The sequence below is a fragment of the Phoca vitulina genome, unplaced genomic scaffold (assembly GCF_004348235.1).
Source record: "Phoca vitulina isolate PV1807 unplaced genomic scaffold, GSC_HSeal_1.0 scaffold37, whole genome shotgun sequence".
NCBI lineage: Eukaryota > Metazoa > Chordata > Mammalia > Carnivora > Phocidae > Phoca > Phoca vitulina.
This window is the reverse complement of record NW_022589740.1, coordinates 123,011-142,769: the sequence shown is the minus strand read 5'-3', so window position 1 is coordinate 142,769 and position 19,759 is coordinate 123,011. Positions and strand designations below refer to the sequence as shown.

At 50.9% G+C, this 19,759-nt stretch overlaps 1 protein-coding gene across 10 annotated transcripts in view; it reads left to right on the top strand.

Moving 5' to 3' along the window:
* Positions 1-3,510: 3,510 nt before the first annotated feature.
* CDK20 (cyclin dependent kinase 20) overlaps positions 3,511-19,759 on the top strand; it is a 56,154-nt gene continuing 39,905 nt past the window's right edge. For 6 of the 10 annotated variants that reach the window (XM_032427453.1, XM_032427447.1, XM_032427445.1 and 3 more), the window contains exons 1-8: positions 3,511-3,852; positions 4,305-4,418; positions 6,477-6,665; positions 6,895-7,016; positions 7,197-7,259; positions 8,119-8,242; positions 8,582-8,737; positions 14,991-15,028. In XM_032427453.1, the coding sequence (XP_032283344.1) occupies positions 3,778-3,852; positions 4,305-4,418; positions 6,477-6,665; positions 6,895-7,016; positions 7,197-7,259; positions 8,119-8,242; positions 8,582-8,737; positions 14,991-15,028 (881 nt within the window). In that variant the 5' untranslated portion in view covers positions 3,511-3,777. The other 4 variants (XM_032427454.1, XM_032427449.1, XM_032427455.1 and 1 more) reach the window with 4 other exon arrangements.

Sequence of the window (19,759 nt, the reverse complement as noted above, 5' to 3'; positions counted from 1 at the left end):
TTATTGTCCTACAGGTCCCTCATACTCAATTCATTTCTTTTTTTTTTTTTTTAAGATTTTATTTATTTGAGAGAGAAAGAGAGCATGAGAGAGAGAGCATGAGTGGGGAGGCAGAGGGAGAGACAGGAGCGGACTCCCCACTGAGCAGGGAGCCCAATGTGGGGCTCGATTCCAGGACCCTGGGACCATGACCTGAGCCGAAGGTAGATGCGTAACCGACTGAGCCACACAGCGCCCCACTCCATTCATTTCTTTTTAGATTTTTAATTAAAAAAATTTCATTGTGGAGAAAAAACAAATATACAATTTACCATCTGAATAATTTCTTTTGTTTTTTGAACCATTTTTAATTGTAAAGTTCAGTAGTATTAAGTATATTTATATTGCTGGGCAACCAATATCCAGAACTTTTCATTTGGCAAAACTGAAATGCTATACCCGTTAAACAATAACTCCTTATTTCCCTCACCCACTCCCTTCCAGCCCCTAGCACTGACCAGTCTACTTTCTATTTCTATGAATTCCACTATGAATATAAGTGGAATCCTACAGTATTTGTCTTTTTGTGACTGGCTTATTTCACTTAGCATAATGTCCTCAAGGTCCATTCATGCTGTAACATGTTTCAGAATTTCCTTCCTTTTTAAGGATAAATAATATTCTGTTGTACGTATATACCACATTTTAAAATCTATTCATCTGTTGATGGACACCTGGGTTGCTTCGTCCTCTTGGCTGTTGTAAATAATGCTGATATAAAAATAGGTGTACAAATATCTCTTCAAGATCCCACTTTCAATTCTTTTGGATATATACCCAAAAGTAGATTTGCTAGATCATATGGAAATTCTATTTTTAATTTTTGAGGAACCACCATGCTGTTTTCCACAGTGGCTACACCATTTTACATTCTTTTGTGTCTAGCTTCTTCTCTCAACATTGTGTTTATGATTCATCCATGTTGTTGCCAGTGGTGATGCTTTCTTCATTCTCATTACTGTGTAGTACTCCATTGGGGAAATATTTCACAGTTTATTTATCCATTCTACTGTAGACATTTGGGTTGTTTCCAGGTTAGACTATTAACGAGTGCTGCTATGAACCTGTATGTCCTTTGGGAACATACATATATGCACTTCTGCCAAGTTAAATTCCTAGGGATGGAATTACTAGATTATATATATATGTGTGTGTGTATGTATCTATCTATCTATCTATCTATCTATCTATCTATCTATCTATCTATCATCTATCTATAAATATGTAAAATCTCCACATGAGTTTGAAAAGATAGTATCAAATAGTGTTCAAAGTGGTTGTCTGAACTTGCTCTCACATCAGCAGTGTATGAGAATTCTGGCTGCTCTACATCTTTGCCAGCATTTGGCATTGTCTGTCTTTTTCATTTAAATGATTCTGGGTGGTTACAGTAAAATTATGAGTTTTTTAAATATTTTATTTATTTATTTTTGAGAGAGAGCATGAGTGGAGGGAAGGAGAGGGACAAGCAGACTCCTTGTTGAGCATGGAGTCTGATGCTGGGCTCAGTCCCACGGCCTTGAGATCATGACCTGAGCTGAAACTGAGAGTCGGATGTTCAACCGACTGAGCCACCCAGGCACCCCAGTAAAAGTATGGTTTTAATTTGAAATTTCCTGATGACCAGTGAAGTTAGCACAGACCTTGTCAAACATTTATTGGTTATTTGGGTATTGCCTTTTGTGAAGTGCCTACTCCAGGTTTTGTCCATTTTTCTGGTAAGGTTGTCTGCTTCTTAATTATTTTATAAGAGTTCTTTATAAGTTCTAGATAGGAGCCTTAGTCATATATATGTATTTTGGTATCTTCTCCCTTTCTGTGGCTTTCCTTTTCACTCTCTAGTGGTGTCTTTTGAAGGACAGATGTTCTTACTATATTGATAAAGTCCAATTTCTCATTTTAGTGCTTTCAGTTTCCCTTCAGTGCTTTCCATAATCTCTTTAAGAAAAATCTTACCTAACCCAAAGTCATTAAGATTCTCTGTTTTCTTCTAAAACTTCATTGTTTACCTTCCATATTTAGTTTTGCACTCCATCTGGAATCAGGTTTTGTGTATGGTGTGAGGTTTGGGTCAATACACATTTTTTTCTTCATATGACCTTTCAGATGACCCAGTACTAATTTTTGAAGACCATCCTTTTCCCATGCCACATCCTTTTCCTCACCATTTGTAATAGCTATAAAATATTCCATTCTAAGGCACTCCCATAACTTGTCTACCCATTCTTCCATGGGATATTTGGGTTATTTTCTGGCCTCTGCTATCATCAAACAGGGTGAACATCTTTGTATGGACATCAAGGCATTCTTCCGCAATTTTTTAAAGGTGGAACTTCTGAGCTAGAAAATATTTACCTTTTTGAAAAATTAATAAATGATATGGTTCAAAACTCAAAGAATACAAAGGCCCGGTGAAGAGTTTACTTCCTACCCTGTCCCCAGTCCTTCCAGTCCCTCACCAGGTAACTGCAATTATGAAATCTTGAGTATCTTTGCAGATATATTGTAATGGATGAACAGACATTAGATTTTTTTCTTTTCTTTACACAGCTGGGGGCACACTGTATGCTCTGTTCTGCATCTTGCCTTTTTAACTAAACAATGTATCTTAGAAGTCTTCTTATTACTGCACATAAAAAAGCATCAGGCCACATATTCCACTGGATGGCTGTACCACCATTTAGGCAGTCTTCTACTGATGGACATCTGTGGTGTTTTCAATTTTTTGCTGTTCACACAATGCTGCAATGAGTAACTTTGCACAGGTCATCTCACATGTGTGCAGTATATCTGTTGGGGTAATTCTAGAAGTGGACTTGCTGAGTCCAGGGATATGCATCTGTAACTTGTCAGCATGACAAGTTACACTCCCACCAGCAATGTATAGAAGCTCCTGTTTTCCCATAGCCTGGCTAATGGACTTAGATGTGGGATCGTTAGTCATTTCATAGGCGGAAAACTGTAGATTATTTTGCATTTATCTTGTGTGTAAGATTGAGCATCTTTTCAGGGGTTTAAGAGCAACTTGTGTTTTTTGTCAGCATCCTTTGATGGTATGCAGTTCTTCAGAATCACTCATGCAAATTCCTCCAAATGTTACCTCAAGAGAAGCCTTAGACATGCACTTCTGGTCAGAGTTTGAACTTTTTAAAAGATGTCTCTATGTGTTGCCAACTGACCTTCCAGAAGGGAGGCCCCACTGACGCTCCCTCCACAACCTGGCCCTGGACCGGGCTCCCATCATCATTGGCTCCAGAGCGTCCTTGAAGCTGGCATGACCAGATACAGGTGGGGAGCGGGGCCTGCTGGGACGGAGCTGTGCTCGCCTCTCCAGGCGGCCCCGCCCAGACGCGCAGCCCCGCCCTCCCACCTGCGAGGCCCGCTATCGCGGCCCCGCCCCTCCCCGCCCACCTGGCCGCGGAGCTCTACCCCAGGAAGCGCGGCCACGCCCCCCGCTGCGTGCCCCGGCGGCGCCGGTCACGTGACGTCTGGGAGGCGCGGGGAGGGGGCACCGGCCGCCATTGTTCCGCCGCCCCGGTGCTGGCGCCCTCCGCGCACGATGGCTTCCCCCGAGTGGAGTGGGCTGCGGCCTGGCCGCGGGGAACCGGCGAAGGCGTAGACGAGGCCCGGACACGTCCGCAGCTGCTGCCGGCCGCCCGGCCGGGCGCTGAGAGACAGCCCGTTGCTAGGCAGCCGCGTCGGGCCAGCGGGGAGGGGCGGGGCCTGCGGCGGCCGGGCATGGACCAGTACTGCATCCTGGGCCGCATCGGGGAGGGCGCGCACGGTATCGTCTTTAAGGCCAAGCACGTGGAGGTGAGCCGGCACGCGGGGCGGCGCGCAGGCCTGCCTTCGCTTCCAGCCGTTCCTGGTCGAGAGAAAGACCCCCCTACCCCCGTTTTCCGTGCCCACGCCTGCACCGCCGCGCCCGCCTCCCGGCCCCGCTTCGTGGTGTGCGCCCACCACTTTGGCCCCCTTCAGTGGGGGTCGTCCAGGTTGCGGTCAGATGCCCACCCACCCGCGATGCCACCGCAGTCGTCCCGCGAGTGCCCCGGGGAGCGTGGCGTCAGAGTCTCGGAGCTGTTCGCGCAGCTCTGCAACAGCTGGGTCCCAGGCTGGACCTGATTCCCCTCCAGAACGGGGTGGGGGCGCTTCCCACCCCCAAGAGGACCTCGGGCCTCTGCGTCCCCCCAGATGGCGCCTGTCCCGTCGGCGCACCCCATTCCCCAGCCCTGGACCGGTGGCAGTGTCTTAGTTCTGTCCCGCAGACTGGAGAGATCGTGGCGCTCAAGAAGGTGGCTCTGCGGCGGCTGGAGGATGGCATCCCCAACCAGGCCCTGCGGGAGATCAAGGCCCTGCAGGAGATCGAGGACAATCAGCACGTGAGTGGGGTTGGGCTCGGAGGGCCCCTTTCCGCAGCCTCCCGGTGCTCCTCCGGCACCCCTCCCTTACTCCCTGTCTTGTCCACCTCGTCCCCCACTTAGGTCATTCTGCACTCACTTCCTCTTATTCACCCACTTGTTTCTTCCTGTTCTCATAATTCATTCATTTATTCACTGACTTCTTTTCATAAAACATTTGGTGATTTGTAATGATAACGATAACTGCCTCTATTGAGCTTCTGTTCTGTTCCCCAGGCTAGGTTAACTGTTGGGTTCGTTTTCATTCTGAGTTCTCCATTGCTCTGCAAGGGCGATTTCAGGCTCTCCCCTTCTCAGGCCAGGCGGGGAGGCTCATCCACCAGCTGGGGGCACAGCTGGTCCGTGGATGCTTTGGCTGGGGTCTGATGGAGGAGTCCAGATGTTCTAACCTGGGGTCCACCCGTAGGTCCTGTCCTGGGCTGGCATGGGCCCCGATTGGGCTTCTGATAACTTAGGTGCAGTAGGGGAGATGCACAGAGACAGCAGGGCCCACGTGGCCCTGTTCTGCTGTGATGGGGCTGGAGGCGCTGTGGGCACACGGGGAGGGACACATTCACCCTCAGCCTCAGTGCTCTTCGCTGTGCTTTCTCTCATCCCTGGGGAGTGACAGTCCTGTCGTGTCCTGCTTGTTTGTTATTCTCTGGAGATGTCCGTGATATATTGGATATATGATAAAAAAGCATGTTGTAAAACTGCTTATAAAACACATCTAAAAATATGTCATCCTAGTTTTGTATGCAAATGTGTGTGTGTATATATAATATGTGTTAGTACATGCCGTATCTGTTGTGTAGTCTCATAGAATGTGCTCTAAGGTTGATTGTACTTGATAGGATTTTTCTTTTGTTGATTTTTTTTCTTTATAATTCTGTGCTTTATCTGAATGTATGTGTGTGATCTGTGAAATGATTTTGTGCTGCCTTCAAAGTCTGAAAACCAGCAGTAAGGCTATTCGAATTTTTTTGAGGACAGTCCAGGGGCATGCAGACAGCCCACATGTGGGAGAGGTGGAGGGCCTGTAAGAAGGCTGGGGACGGGCCTCAACCCGAGTCAGCAGCCTGGAAGTTTCTACCGTAAAACCCTCCACAGTTGAGCCCCGGCCACCTTCAGCTCTGACCGGAGCCAGTGCAGCTGCTTCCTCACTGTGCTCTTCCCCCCACCGTCAGCCAGTGTAGATGGAATCCACTTCACGGTGCTCCTCCCCCCACCGTCAGCCAGTGTAGATGGAATCGAATCCACTTCCCTGCTTGAAAAGCCCACTGGTTTTTCTTCATGCAGAGAACTCCAGCCCCTCTCTTCATTCATTTCACACACCTTCTGAAGTGTCTCCTGTGACACCGTCCAGGTCACAGCACAGAACCGAGCAAAGGTCCCTTCCCTAGAGGATCCTACATGCCGGTGACCAGCCTTCTTCCTGTTCCCACTGCAGGCCTTTGTGCTTGTTGTCCCTCTGCCCTCTGCCCTCAGCTCCTTCCCACATCCCTGCGTTACTGACCCCACCCGTTTTATTCTCTCCGTCCTCCTCAGAACCTGGACACAGCCGGGGGGCTTGCTTGCTCATGTGTCAGGTGTGTGTGTCCCTGTCCTGTGAGCTCCTTAAGGTCGTCAGGACCTGCCAGGCCTTGCTCCTGCTCATTGCTGTGCCGCCCAGTCCCTGTGACCTGTGGGCCCTCAGGAAGCATATGTGACGTGTCTCCCGATACTGGGATTTCATGGCCCCAGAGGAGACCTGTGCCGTGTGTGTGTGTGTGTCTGTGTGTGTATGAGAGTGAGAGAGAGAGAGAGACCCCTCCCAGGTGATTTTCCAGTTCCTGGGCTGGGTGGATGGGCAGACACTGCTCTAGGTGACCTTCCTTAGACCTCCTTTTCCCTGAGTGTGAAGGCAGTGTTAGATGGGGACCTGCACGTAGGGAACTCTGAACTGCCTTCCTGCCTTGTCCTCTGTCAGGGCAAGGGTTGGGGGTCCCGAGAGGCTCTGAGCACTGTGGGCCCAGGGCTGACGGGATGCCTGCCCCGCAGGTGGTGCAGCTGAAGGCTGTGTTCCCGCACGGCGCAGGCTTTGTGCTGGCCTTCGAGTTCATGCTGTCAGATCTGGCCGAGGTGGTGCGCCACGCCCAGAGGCCGCTGGTCCAGGCACAGGTCAAGAGCTACCTGCAGATGCTGCTCAAGGGTGTCGCATTCTGCCACGCCAACAACATCGTGCATCGGGTCAGTCTCGGCATGGGCTGCGGCGGGACCTGTGGGGCCAGCCCTTGAAGAAGGTGTGGTCAGAGGGGGTCAGAGGGGACGGCACCTATGGTGTGGCCACACCACAGAGTAAGTGGCCCCAGAGAGCGTGGGGGCCTGGGCTGACCCATGTACTTAGCCTGCCAAGCTCTCCTGTCCCAAGGTCCTCTGGGGGATCTGGAGGAACTGATGCCTCCTTTGGTGTGCTCAGGACCTGAAACCAGCCAACCTGCTCATCAGTGCCTCAGGCCAGCTCAAGATAGCGGACTTTGGCCTGGCCCGGGTCTTTTCCCCAGATGGCAGCCGCCTCTACACACACCAGGTGGCCACCAGGTAGGGAAGGCCAGTTCCCAGGCAGGGCTTGGCAATGGACAGGCCCCAACCTTCTCACTGGGGATGAGATGCTTCTGGGCCTTCAGTTCAGACATAGCTTGTGGGGCTGGGGTGACCTATCCGGGCAGCCTTCTGGCAGACCAGCGACCTGGTTGTGACTGCCCGCCCTCCTCCTCACAGGTGGTACCGAGCCCCTGAGCTCCTGTACGGTGCCCGCCAATATGACCAGGGCGTTGACCTGTGGTGAGCCCCTGTGGGCTGGGCGTGGGGGGATGTGGGTTATGGAGTCACCTTTTTCTCCTGGGCTTTGGGGTTGCTAAGCCATTTGGGGGGGTGTCTTCCTGCTGCGAACTATAGGTTGCCTTGGGGGTGTCTTCCCTGGTTGGGGTATCTCTGAGGAGTTTGGGGTCAGTTTTCCTCTCTGTGACATTTTTGAGCTGGGTGGGGATTAGGTAATCAGAGTGGGAAGCTTCTGGGCTGGAGTGGGGGAGGTGGTCTGAGGCTCAAGGCTTATGGGTCATCTACATTAGGGGACAGGGGGTTGCGTATATCCCAGGAGGTGAGCTATCTAGAGGCCTGGGTCCCTGAGTGTGAAGGCTCTGAGCCTTTATTTGGGGTAGGATGGTTTGTTTGTACATGCCTAAGAGCTTGAGATGTAGGGGCTGTTTTGGAGGTCTGCCCCAGAAGGTGAGGAGTGTGAGGTGGTGGTTGTGTGTCCCAGAAATTGAGGCTCTGAGAAGTCTCAGAACTATTGAGGGTGTTGCTTTGTTTTCTAGGGTTGAGGCCAGTGAGCTCTTTGGTAGGGGAATATGTTCTATGTTCTAGGCTTGTGGTCTTTATTTACAAATCTGTATTCCTAGATGTGAAGCATCTGTGCTCTTTTGTGGTTCCTTGGCCCCAGTATGGGGTGTGGGTCTATGTGGGAAGATCTGTGTCCTTAGTGTGAGGTGACGGAGCTGGGAGTGGGGAGATCTGTGTCCTGGTGTGAGGTGACGGAGCTGGTGTGGGCGGATCTGTGTCCTGGTGTGAGTTGACGGAGCTGGTGTGGGCGGATCTGTGTCCTGGTGTGAGATCTCTGAATTCTTTGCGTCTGTATCCACAGGGCTGTGGGCTGCATCCTGGGGGAATTGCTGAACGGATCCCCTCTCTTTCCTGGGGAGAACGATATTGAACAGCTTTGCTGTGTGCTTCGAATCTTGGGCACCCCCAGTCCTCAAGTCTGGCCGGTTTGCAGGGCTTCCCATTGGGGAGGGGGTGGGGGCAGGTATCCTCCCTTCCCCCCAGTAGCCAGGACCGCCCTTCCCTGCACCTCTTCCCTGTGGCCCCACACCTGCTTGCCCTCCCAGACCACTGTCCTGGCCTCCGTCGGGGGCTTCTCCCTTTCTACCCTGCTGGGTGCCTGAGGCCAGGTCCTGTCCCTTCCCTCCCAGCACACTTGCACTTGTCACCAAGCTGGGTATGGCGCAGGCGCCTGAGTCGGGGAGGGCATGTGGGATTTCAGGAGTGACAGCGGGAGCGGGAGCAGGTGGGTCATAGCGAGCAAGAACTGATGACAGTGGTTCCAGGAGATCACGGAGCTGCCCGACTACAACAAGATTTCCTTCAAGGAGCAGGCGCCCGTGCCGCTGGAGGAGGTGCTGCCCGACGCGTCTCCTCAAGCTTTGGACCTGCTGGGGCAGTTCCTCCTCTACCCTCCACGCCAGCGCATCTCAGCCTCCCAGGTGGGTACGGTGACCCGCTTTCCCTGACCCTCCTCGCTTGGGCCCCGCAACCCCGAGGTTGAGGCCCCTCAGGATCTGTGGTGGGCTGGAACCAGAGCCTGGGGGGTCACGGGCAGGTCAGGGGGCCCATGCCCACCTTGCAGAAGAGCACATCTGGGTTGTCGGTGACCGGCTCCTTCATCCCTTCAACAGATACTTACTCTGCATCGGCACATGCCCAGTATCATCCTGGGCGCTGGGGGTGGGGGGATTGGGACTGACTTTGGGGAAGTGCAGGTTTAAGCACGGGAGAAATGATGAGCAGAGGTCTGGCATGGGGGACCCGGAAGGGTGGGTTGTGTGGCCGGGAAGGAGGGGGAGGACCATGGGCTGCTGGCCAGTAGTGCCAGGGCCTCTGTCTCGGGTGTACCTGTGTCCCCAGCCTCACGGCCGCTGTCCCCTCCCCACTGTCAGCACTGGCATGCCCCCTGGGGAGTTCTCACATCATCGGCACCTCTAAAGTGGGCTGAGGTCATCTGACTGCTTCCCGCAGTCTGAGCCCCTGCACACTACCCCCCCCCCCGGCCCCCCACCCCGCCATTGCCTGCTTCTGCCCATTCAGTGTGTCCTCCACCTGGCAGGCTGGCTCATACCCCCCGCAGGGCTCTCCTGTGACCCCCTCTCAGAGCAGAAGCCCAGGTCCTAGGGGCCCATGGGTGTCACACAGTTGGGGCCATCACCTCTGGGGCCCTGTCAGCTCCTGCCCCTTTGCTCATTCTCCCCTGGGCTCCAGGCGCACTCTGTCCTTGGGCCTAGCCCCTGCACCTCTCAGCTCTCTGCTAGAGCACCGCTCTGCAGGCCTGCAGTCTCTCCAGCATCCCTCACCCCCTTGTTGTCTCTGCACCCTGTATCTTCTTTATCTTGGGCACCCGCACCCCTGACTCGTGGAAGACTTCATGAGGGCAGGTTCTTTGATCTGCCAGCCTCTGGAACAGTGCTCAGATGGTGAGCACTCAGAGGTGCTATAGGAGTGAGCCTCAGGAGGGCAGTGTTCAGATCCCCCCTCAGAGGGAAGTGAGCTGAGGTGGGGACTGGGAGGTGACTGATTTCCTTCTGCTGTCCCTTGCTGCCCCCAGGCCCTCCTGCACCAGTACTTCTTCACGGCTCCCCTGCCTGCCCACCCCTCGGAGCTGCCGATTCCCCAGCGCCCAGGGGGACCTGCCCCCAAGGCCCACCCAGGGCCCCCCCACGTCCATGACTTCCATGTGGACCGGCCTCTCGAAGAGTCGCTGTTGAACCCGGAGCTGATTCGGCCCTTCATCCCAGAGGGCTGAGACGCTGGGCTAGCCCTGCTGTCCTGCTTCCCAGAGCCCCCCAGGCTTCTTGTTCTTCTGCTTAGCCTGACTCAACCTCCCATGGCCTCTACCCAGCCATACTTGTTCCACTCCATGCCTGGTCCTGCTCCCAGCCAGGTGCTGAGGACGTCCAGCTCCAGCAGAGGGGACCTGCAGCTTGCACTGTTGGCTTCCCATCTGTGTGTTGCTGACTTACCCATCAGAGGGAGAGAGTGGGCTCCGGGGTTGTGCCTGCCATGGTCCTGGTTCTCCAGGCCCTGCCTTCCTGGTCAGGGATGGTCCTGGTAGAGCCATCTAGGGGAGTGCAGAGTGTAAGATGTCCTCACATTGAAACACAAGTGGGAGGGCAGGTTGGTTTTGGTTTTGTTTTCAGAGGCATTAAAAGCTAGTTCAGTTTCGAGATTTATATGAAAAGCCCGGGTAGTCCTGCCTGGTGTCTGCCCCTCTTCCATTCCTGTTGAGGGAAGTGGCATTGATTCCTGGCTTCTGCTTCTCTCTGGTCACCAGGGAAGTGGCCCCAGGCATGGCTACTCTGGTCCTGGGGGCTTCAGACAGTGAGGTGGCGGAAGTCAAGCCCAGGGCTGGCTCAGGTTGGGGACCTATCAGGTTTAAGTCGGTTTACCAACATCTCTACCCTCAGGCTAAGGGTGAGCCAGGACCAGATGTGTCACCTCCTTACTCAGATAAAGAGCAAGTGAGGAGACAGGCATTCCTGGAACTCATGTCTTAATTTAGTAAATCCAGATCCAAGCAAAATCAGCCCTTGTTTGTTGTTTAATAAGATTTGATAAGCCGTTTCTACAGTATGTATGGGAATAAAAGGGTTAAGAGAAGGCAGCAGAAGAGAAAAAGGGAAGGACTCACTCTGTTAGACCTAAGACTTACCATAGGGCTCAATAATTGGGACGGTGCAGCCTTAGTTCGGGAAGAATTAAAAACAGAGCAGAGAAACTTAGCAATCTTTTGTTCTTCATGTGGATAAACTTCTGTGAGCGCTGAGGACAGGTCATTGCCCTCCAAGCTCCTAGGCCCATGCAAAACAAGGCAGACTCATCTGTTGCTTTCAGGGAGAGGTCTCATGCTTGAGGGATGTGTGCCTGTCTCCAGCTACATCTTCTGTCAACTCTAAGCTGCAGTCTGGCTACCTTCTGGGAGCTCTGAGCTCCGAATAAATTCGAGCTTGTACCCACAGTTATACTACTGACCTTGAATGTCAAGGTCAGAGTGAGGCTGGGTGTCACGGCCAGGGTGAAGTTCACTGTGAGGGTTACGGTGCCAGGGTCCGGTGAAGGTAGGGGTTTCGGGTAGGGCAGATGGAGATGATAGCCCGGTTGAGGGTTAGAAGCAGGGCGAGGTTGGAGGGGAGGGGTCAGGGGCAAGGTAAGGGGGAGTGTCCGGACTAGGGGCGGCCCGACCCCGGTAAAGGAGAGGACCTTGTCAAAGGCCAGGTTGAGAGCGGGTAAGGGGTGGGGCTGGAATGCAGGACAGGGCACATTTACTGGCAAGAGTGAGGGCAACGGCCAGGGCTGGGGAGGTGCCCGCCTCAAGGTCCCTGTCGTGAGGGTCAGTGCAGGGGTGAGGGTCAGGGCGGGGGCCGAGGGGGTGGTCAGGGGCAAGTGGAAGGTTGGGGAGAAGCGGGGCGGACTGGCTACTGCATGAGGCGGAGAGCTGGCTGAACAGGATTGAGAACGGCACGAGCCTTCCGGGCTGGGCGTAGTCTGCGGGGCGGAAGCGCGGGGGGGACGGGGCTCGGCCGGCGGGGCTTGGTTGAGTGGAGCGGAAGTGCGGCGGGGCGGGCGGGGCTTGGCTTGCGGGCAGAAGAGCCTTGAGACGGGAGGGGTTCGGCCTACGGGGCGGAAGTGAGGTAGGCTGGGCAGGGTTTGGTTGAGTGGAGCGGAAGCGTGGCAGGGTGGGCGGGGCTCGGCTTGCGGGGCGGAAGCGCTGTGGGATGGGCGGGATTTGTCTTTCGGGGCGGAAGCGCGGCGGAGTGGGCGGGGTTTAGCTGAGGAACGGAAGCGCGGTGGGGTAGGCCGGGTTTGGCTTGCAGGGCGGAAGCGCGGTGGGACGGGCGGGGTTTGGCCTGCGGGACGGAAGCGCGGTGAGGTGGGCGGGGTTTGGCCTGCCGGGCGGAAGCGCGGTGGGATCGGTGGGGTATTGGCCTGCCGGGCGGAAGCGCGGTGGGGTGGGCGGGGTTTGGCCTGCCGGGCGGAAGCGCGGTGAGGTGGGCGGGGTTTGGCCGAGAGGCGAGGAAGCGTGTGGAGGGAGGGGCCGGGGCGGCGGCGCGAGATGGAGCCGCAGCTTGGGCTCCACGAGTTGCTGCACGTTTTCTCGTTCCTGGAGGCCCGAGACCTGCTCTGCGCCGCCCAGGTGGACAAGGTAGCGCGCTCTGTCCGGGGCGGAGGCAGGGCTGGCCGGCTGGCTCTGCTCTGGGTTTGGTTCCCCATTTGGGAGGCGGCGTCAGGCGGCCCTGATGCCGTGGTTGGCAGAGAGCGCTCGCGGCCCCCGGGGTGGTGACCTGGGCGGCTTTTGTGGGGGCAGCACTGCAAGCCGCCGGCCCCTGGCAGCGCCCAGAACCCTGCTCGGTTCGCCTGCAGCGGGCGCCCTGCCATCGGGCTTCAGTGCTAAGATGGGCTTGGGCACCGGTTTCCTTGCCCCTCCCACCTTTTCTGGAATATTCTGGAACTTCCCTCCGGGCCTGCCTGGGAAGCCAAGATTTTCCTGTGAGTGGCACGTCCCCTGCGCTCAGGCCTCGCCACACCTGGAGCTTGGCTGGGCTTGCCCTGGGCCTGTTGAGTGCGTCCGCATGCACCTGCGCGTCCGCCCCCGTGTGCACCTGCGCGGAGCTCTTCCTAGGTCTGCACACAGCTTCACTGAGTGTGGAGCGTATTTATTTAACGTCTGTTTTTCTCATTACCGAGATTCATTACCGAGAGCAAGGATTTCTGTGTTTTGCGTCATGTTGTCTCTAGCACCCAGTGAATTTCTTGGCACTTAGGCTATGTAAATACTTGCTGAGTAAATGAATTTCGTTAAGGAACCTAAAATACATTTGTTAACCTTAGAAGTGAAACTGCCAGTTATTTTACCAGCAAAAATGTGTTTATTTGGGAATAGCAGAGAATTGCAATTTGGGACAAGCAACTTACAGTAAAATCATAGTCCAGAAAACAAAGGCCAGGAGGCTTTTTTATAGAGGAAGGTGGGGAGGGCTGTTGTAAACTAAACGTCCGTTGGACTAAGCTGCGAGCTGGAAGTGTAGCGGCCTCTCGGTCGCTGGGCTGTTGCTGGGCCAGGAAATCTCCCTCTGGGATAGTAATGTAGTTAAACTAGTGTCAATTTGCAATGTGCATCTCTTCCTGTGGGGTCTGCCCTTGTCAAGTGCTGTGGCTTGAAGAGTACCCCCCCTGCTGGTCTCCTAAGGTTTTCCTTATTAATTTTAACACATAATCGTACCATTTTACAGAAAGATCAATAAGCAGATTTTTTTTTTTTAGCAGATTCTTATTTGAATTCTATAACTCATTTAAAATGTGTCACGTAAAATACTGGGTTTTCATCCCTTTTTTACCGATAAGGAAACTTGAGTATCACCCAGGTAGTCCCATACAGGGCTGGAATTGGATCCCTGTTTTCCCAGCAGCAGGCTAGGGATAGTGTAGGGGCAGAGTTTGAAAGGAGGGTGACTTAAATCGTTGGAAAGCACCAACTTCTCTGGGACATAGTTTCCCCCTTAGGTAAGATGAGGTCAATAATTTTTGCCTCACCGTGTCATCATGAAGGCCAGGATCTAACAGGGAGATCCTCAAAGGTGGGGGAGGGAGGTATTTATCAGGTTATATTACACATTATACTTCTGTATTTGGGAAATAAGGTCTCAGTTGGGTTTTGAACTAGGAGATATAGAAAAGAAAATGTGTAAATCTTCTTGCCTGACTTGGCTTGATTTTTGCAAAATACAAATTTTACTTTCCTTCCAAAAATACTGAAACTTTGATCTAGCAGATGACCAAGGGCTGTGGAAGTGGGGGCCTGGGCTCAGAGGAAGGTGGTTCCTTCTGTCATGGATCCGAAAGCCAGTTTCTGGGATGGGGCCTTCAGTGGAGCTGGACCACAGACAACTCCAGAGTGGTTCCCACCAAAGCTGTGTGGGCTTCAGAATCCAGGCTGGCCTAGGCTGGAGAGGCCAGGGAGTCCCAGGATGCAGCTGTGGGCCTGATGGAGGTCAGGCATGGCACTCTGGTCCCCTCCCGGGACTGACGCTGAGCCTCTCCCAAGTGCTTCTGCAGGGGGCAGTTTATGAAGCAGGGCTTGACAGTGTGTCTCCCCCCCGCCCCCCAGGTGGCTGTCGGTTCCACCATCTTGGCATCTCTGGGACATCCTCTAGGCCAGTGCAGCAGCCATTCTGGGGCCTGTTGCTTTGCCCTTGTTTCCAATTCTGACGGCAGCTAATGATCCTCCTCCTAAAACAAGTGTAACCCTGCCACTCCTCCAGCCACAGTTCCCAAATGGCTTCACACAGTTTTTTGCCAATAGGACTTTGGGATTTGCGTCTAAGCAGATCTCCAGCTCCTTTCCCCAGAACACTATACTCCAATTATGGCAGAATACTCATGTTTTCACACTTCAGAATCTTTGCTCAAGTAGTTTTCTCTCTCCCTAGAGTGCTTCAGCCACTGGGGACTTGATCAGTAGTCACCTCTGAGCCCCTTGGCTCCACTGAGTTGGGCATTCTCTCCTTTCTCACTCATTTGGTTGTTTTTATTGCACTGTCCAAATAGGCCTCATTCCCCAGGGTGAATCTTCTTTCCTGCTGGCACCAAGTCTGATGTAGCTCTCTGCCCCTTCTGTAGTGCCCGGCGAGCTAGGTGCCAACTCACATTGACTGACCAGACATTGTCTTCTCTGCTCTCTTGTTCTAGGTCTGGAATGAAGTTTCAAGGACCAAGGAACTGTGGAGGTGAGTGAAGGAAAAGCCAAACATGGTCAGAAGAGTGTCCCATGAAGGTGAGGGGTGCACTGGATAAGTGGTCTGAGCACTGTGTCTCTGGCTTTGATGCATACACAAGAAAGGACAATCCACAGAACTTATCAGCAGGAAAGTCCCCCCACCCTACCCCCCCCGTTAGGCGTGTAACACTGTCTTTTTTTAATAGTATATTGAAATATAAGAGTTTTATTAATTGAATGGGAGATTGATATACGTCAGGAGTACCAAACTCAGGGGCAGAAATGTACAGCAAATGCATACAGCTGGCTGACAGAAGATACATCAACAGACTATTTTATTTGAACTCATCTTTGGTGTAACAACATAGCTGTATGAGCACATACGATATTAAAAAAAAATAATATCAGGGGCGCCTGTGTGACTCAGTCAGTTAAATGTCTACCTTTGGTTCACGTTGTGATCTCAGAGTCCCAGAAGGCGCTGGGGCTCCCTGCTCAGTGGGAAGTCTGCTTCTCCCTCTCCCTCTGTCCGTCCCCCTGCTCGTGCTCTCTCTTGTGTGTGTGTGCTCACTCACTCTCAAATGAATAAAATCTTTTAAAAAAAAAAAATTAAAAAAATTAAATTTGAAAATAAAAAATATTTTAATCATTAATTTAATACATTTTTCTTTCTTATTCATTTTTCCTTTGGAACCTGACTTCTTTTGTCCCAAGAAAGGAGCGTCGGATCATCTATCTCTTGCTGAACGTGAGACAGACTATAGCCTTGACTGTCAGCTAGGAGCTGTATTTAGTTTTAGCCACTACAGCTGTTCACACATGAAGGGGCTGCCAAATGTGGAGGGAGTCTTTGCTTGATGGGTTTCGTTTTCAGGATAACTGTGCATTGAGATATTTGAGAATTCTAGAATGCCAGTCTTGCTGTATTTAGTGTTCAGTGTCTGTAGTATCTATTGCTTTTCATTCACTTGTTATTGATAATGATACTAGTTAGAAAAATTATATTAATCCCTTTAGTTAGTTTTGAAGAGAACTTTTGTTGGCTTTCCGTCTTTATCTACAGTTTGGGGGAATGTACTCTAGATAGAACACATTCAGTTCTGGAAATTGGTTCCTCTGTAGGGAGTGGACAAGATTATGTGTTGCCAAATATGATGCTCAATGACTTTGTGTCATAGGAAATAAGTGAACTGACTCATGGGTTGGTGCGAGTATTTGTGGAAGACCTAGCAGAGCAGTATTCATATGTTGAAATAGGTAGGATGCCAACCCCAACCCCGGTCTTCATTCTCATCTTTGCTGATAGGCTAGGAGAGGAATTTCTGTTTGAGTGACAGGAGTAAGTTTCTTTCAGCCGTTCAAAAGATACCTTCAGTGGCTTATCACCTAACTTCCACACGGATGTCCTATGTTACCACGTGGTGCCTCTGATTCCTCAGGTAGATGGTTTGGCTTCTACAGGCAGGTCACGAACGGGTTTCAGTTCATTACTGTTTCATACTGTTTGGTGCTAAACGTTTTTAGCATAAAGTCATTCCTCAGCATTGTATTCTTGAACTGTGTTCTTGTAAAAACGGTGGGTTTGTTTCTGGAGCTGGGACAACAGCATTTCAGGAGCATCGTCATCTGTGGTCACATGCATGTGTCATTTCTGATGCAGTGTCTGTCATGGGTACCAGGCTCCAGAGTTCTCCAGGCCCATTAGAAATTCTTATGGACACAGCAAATGAATGTAGTTAACTGATCATGTATTTTTAATGTGTACTGTATAATTTTAATTGAGAATGCTGCAAGTTCCTTTTTTAATGCCCCATGACCTTTTAAATTCTGCTGCCTTCAACACACTAAACATTAACTTTTGGTTAGAAGTAAAGTTGCAAATATTTGCTTTTTTTTTTTTTTTAAGATTTTATTTATTTGAGAGAGAGAGAATGAGAGAGAGCGAGCACATGAGAGGGGGGAGGGTCAGAGGGAGAAGCAGACTCCCTGCCGAGCAGGGAGCCCGATGCGGAACTCGATCCAGGGACTCCAGGATCATGACCTGAGCCGAAGGCAGTCGCTTAACCAACTGAGCCACCCAGGTGCCCGCAAATGTTTGCTTTTGTTTAAAGTACATAATTTCTGTCGTGTACCACAGATCATTTGTTATTAATTGCTATCTGTGAAAAGTTGTGGTATCACAGTATTTTTGTACTTGATACATTGAAATTCAGAGGCATATCACATACTTTATTCATAGTCATACTTAAACCTTTTTGATGGTCTGCCTTTGTTTGTTTGTTTTTAAAGTAGGCTCCACATCCAGCGTGGAGCCCAACGCAGGGCTTGAACTCACAACCCTGAGATCAAGACCTGAGCTGAGATCAGGAGGTTGGCTGCTTGACCGACTAAGCCACCCAGGCACCCCAGTCTGCCTTTGTTTTTGTCAAATCATTTGTTTTTTCATTTCTTCTAAATATTGGTCATGGGTCCTACTTAAGGTTCATATAATGGTGTGTAATGGCCTTAAATACTAGACTTTACTTCCACTAAGAAATGTGCCTTCTTTTTCTTAAGCCACATTATCTTCTTGGTCTAGCTTTCATTTTCACACTCTTTAGATTGAGATACGGGTACAAGAAATTTCCCTTTTTATTTCAACTCAAAACCAGCAACATAAGGACTGGTGATACGAGGTAATTGACACTTGGTCTCACCATCCAGAAGATAAAAGAGATGGTGAAGCTGAGAGCTCGTTCTTATCTAAAGGGTACAGGCTTATGCAGCTCCAGACAGATTTTGTCAGGTGGGAATTTGGGTTCGGTATAGTCAGACCACTTGCCTTTTCCTGACTTTTATGTGAAAACTTATGATTTTTAAGTGTGGCAGCTAGTCTATGCAGGCTAATCCTATGCAAGCCAAGCAAAATAATCTGGGGGTCCATTTGGCGCATAGGCTGCCAGTATACTACTTTTTTTTTTTAAGTTGAATCTTTTTTTTTTTAAGATTTTATTTATTTGAGAGAGAGAGGTTGAGAGAACGAGTAGGAGGAGGGGCAGAAAGAGAAGCAGACTCCTGTGGAGCAGCGAGCCCCATGTGGCACTTGATCCCAGGACTCTGGGATCATGACCTGAGCCACCCAGGCACCCCAGTATACAATATAGAAGGACCAGAGTTCCAGTAAGCACAGTAAAACCTTCATCCAACATGGGCGCTGGATCTTTCTCAGTGTGTTAGAAGGTTCCTAGAGCCTAGCACAGGGCCTGACATGGAGGTGCTCAGTGAATGGAGAAGCTATGATGACTGTATTGTACTTATTGAGGCCATGGGCTATGAGCCATGTATTTCACACCTAACCTCATCTGTGTTCTCTGTGAGATAGGAGTGCTAGGCTGGAGCCACACAATGCCACATCAGCTCTGTGGACTGTAAAATGCTGGAAGCCTCTGCCCATGAAGGCTCCCTAGTCCTCTCCCAGCCAGAAGTCCACTCTCTTTGTGCTCAGGTCCCATATCACATGTTGCGTCTTCTGAAATGTCACGTTTCTCCCATGAACTTTTATTTTGCTTATTCTCCTAACCACTGGCTGAGAGCACCCTGTGGTAAGAGCCATGTCTCACTCACTTTGGTGCCCAAAGACTAGATGGAGAGTCCATAGTTCTCTACAGTGTGGATGAGCTAACATTTTTATTCTCAAAAACTTGATGAGAGAGGTGCTATCATAGAATTGAGAGTAGCAGTCACATGGAAGTTCAGAATGCAGGAGCTTGGAAAATGGTGGATTTGGAAATTTTCTCCTCTATAAAAGCAATGAGAAAACTGACACAAATTGTCAAAATCAACTTTTTCAGAGCTCTGGAAATTAACAAGAGACTTGTAGTAGTCTAGGAAGTGTTTGTTCAAGAAAAAATATTTGTATCTTAGAACAGCAAGTTTTCTTGCCCTGTTCCCATAAACCTCTCCAGTTCTCTGTTAGCCTTGAATATCAACAGCTCACGATCACAGTGAAACCAGGAGCCTGGCAGTCACTGGAGGGGGAAGAATGGGATTGGATTCTCATTACCAGAGAATTGTCATTATTTGACCTGCTGGTATTTCTTTGAAGACCCCATGGGCAGACTGTTTTTGTTTGGTCTGACTTGGAGTTCACTCAGTGTGAAAGCCTTTACTTTGGGACCTTTGTCAAAACAGTAACTGACAGTTGATTAACTTTGTGGCCTGTCAGAGCTGATGGACAGCAATTGAGCAAATAGTAGGCTAACCAAAAGCTTGAAAAGCTGAGAATGTGATGTCTTTAGGGGCTTGAGCTTTGAAAAGCCCTGACACTTTCCTAGGAATGTAAAAGCCCAGGCACATGTAACAGGGTGTGCACAAATTCAGGGAAGACCTAAGAAGGCTCTAAACTCACTTGTTTGGCTAACCCTGAGGTTCTATGCAAGTAGGAAGTGAAGGCTTGGGTATAGTTGTCAGCTGCCTTACTGAGTGTTGAATGCATTCTCCAACATGCACAGGAGCCTTTTGGTGATGACCAGAAGACTTAGTAGTTCCAGGCATTTGCAATATCCATGGCCAGTCATTAGTAAGCTCTAATTTAAGCAGAGACTTCAGTGGCCATATGTAACAAAGAATGCAGGCTTTTCAGAATTTGTTCATAAATGTTACTAAACAATAACAGTCAACAGCTGAAACAACAAACCTGGCCGGGGGGGGGGGGGGGGGGGGCGGGGATAAAATTTAACAAGACGACAAAGTATTTGAAATT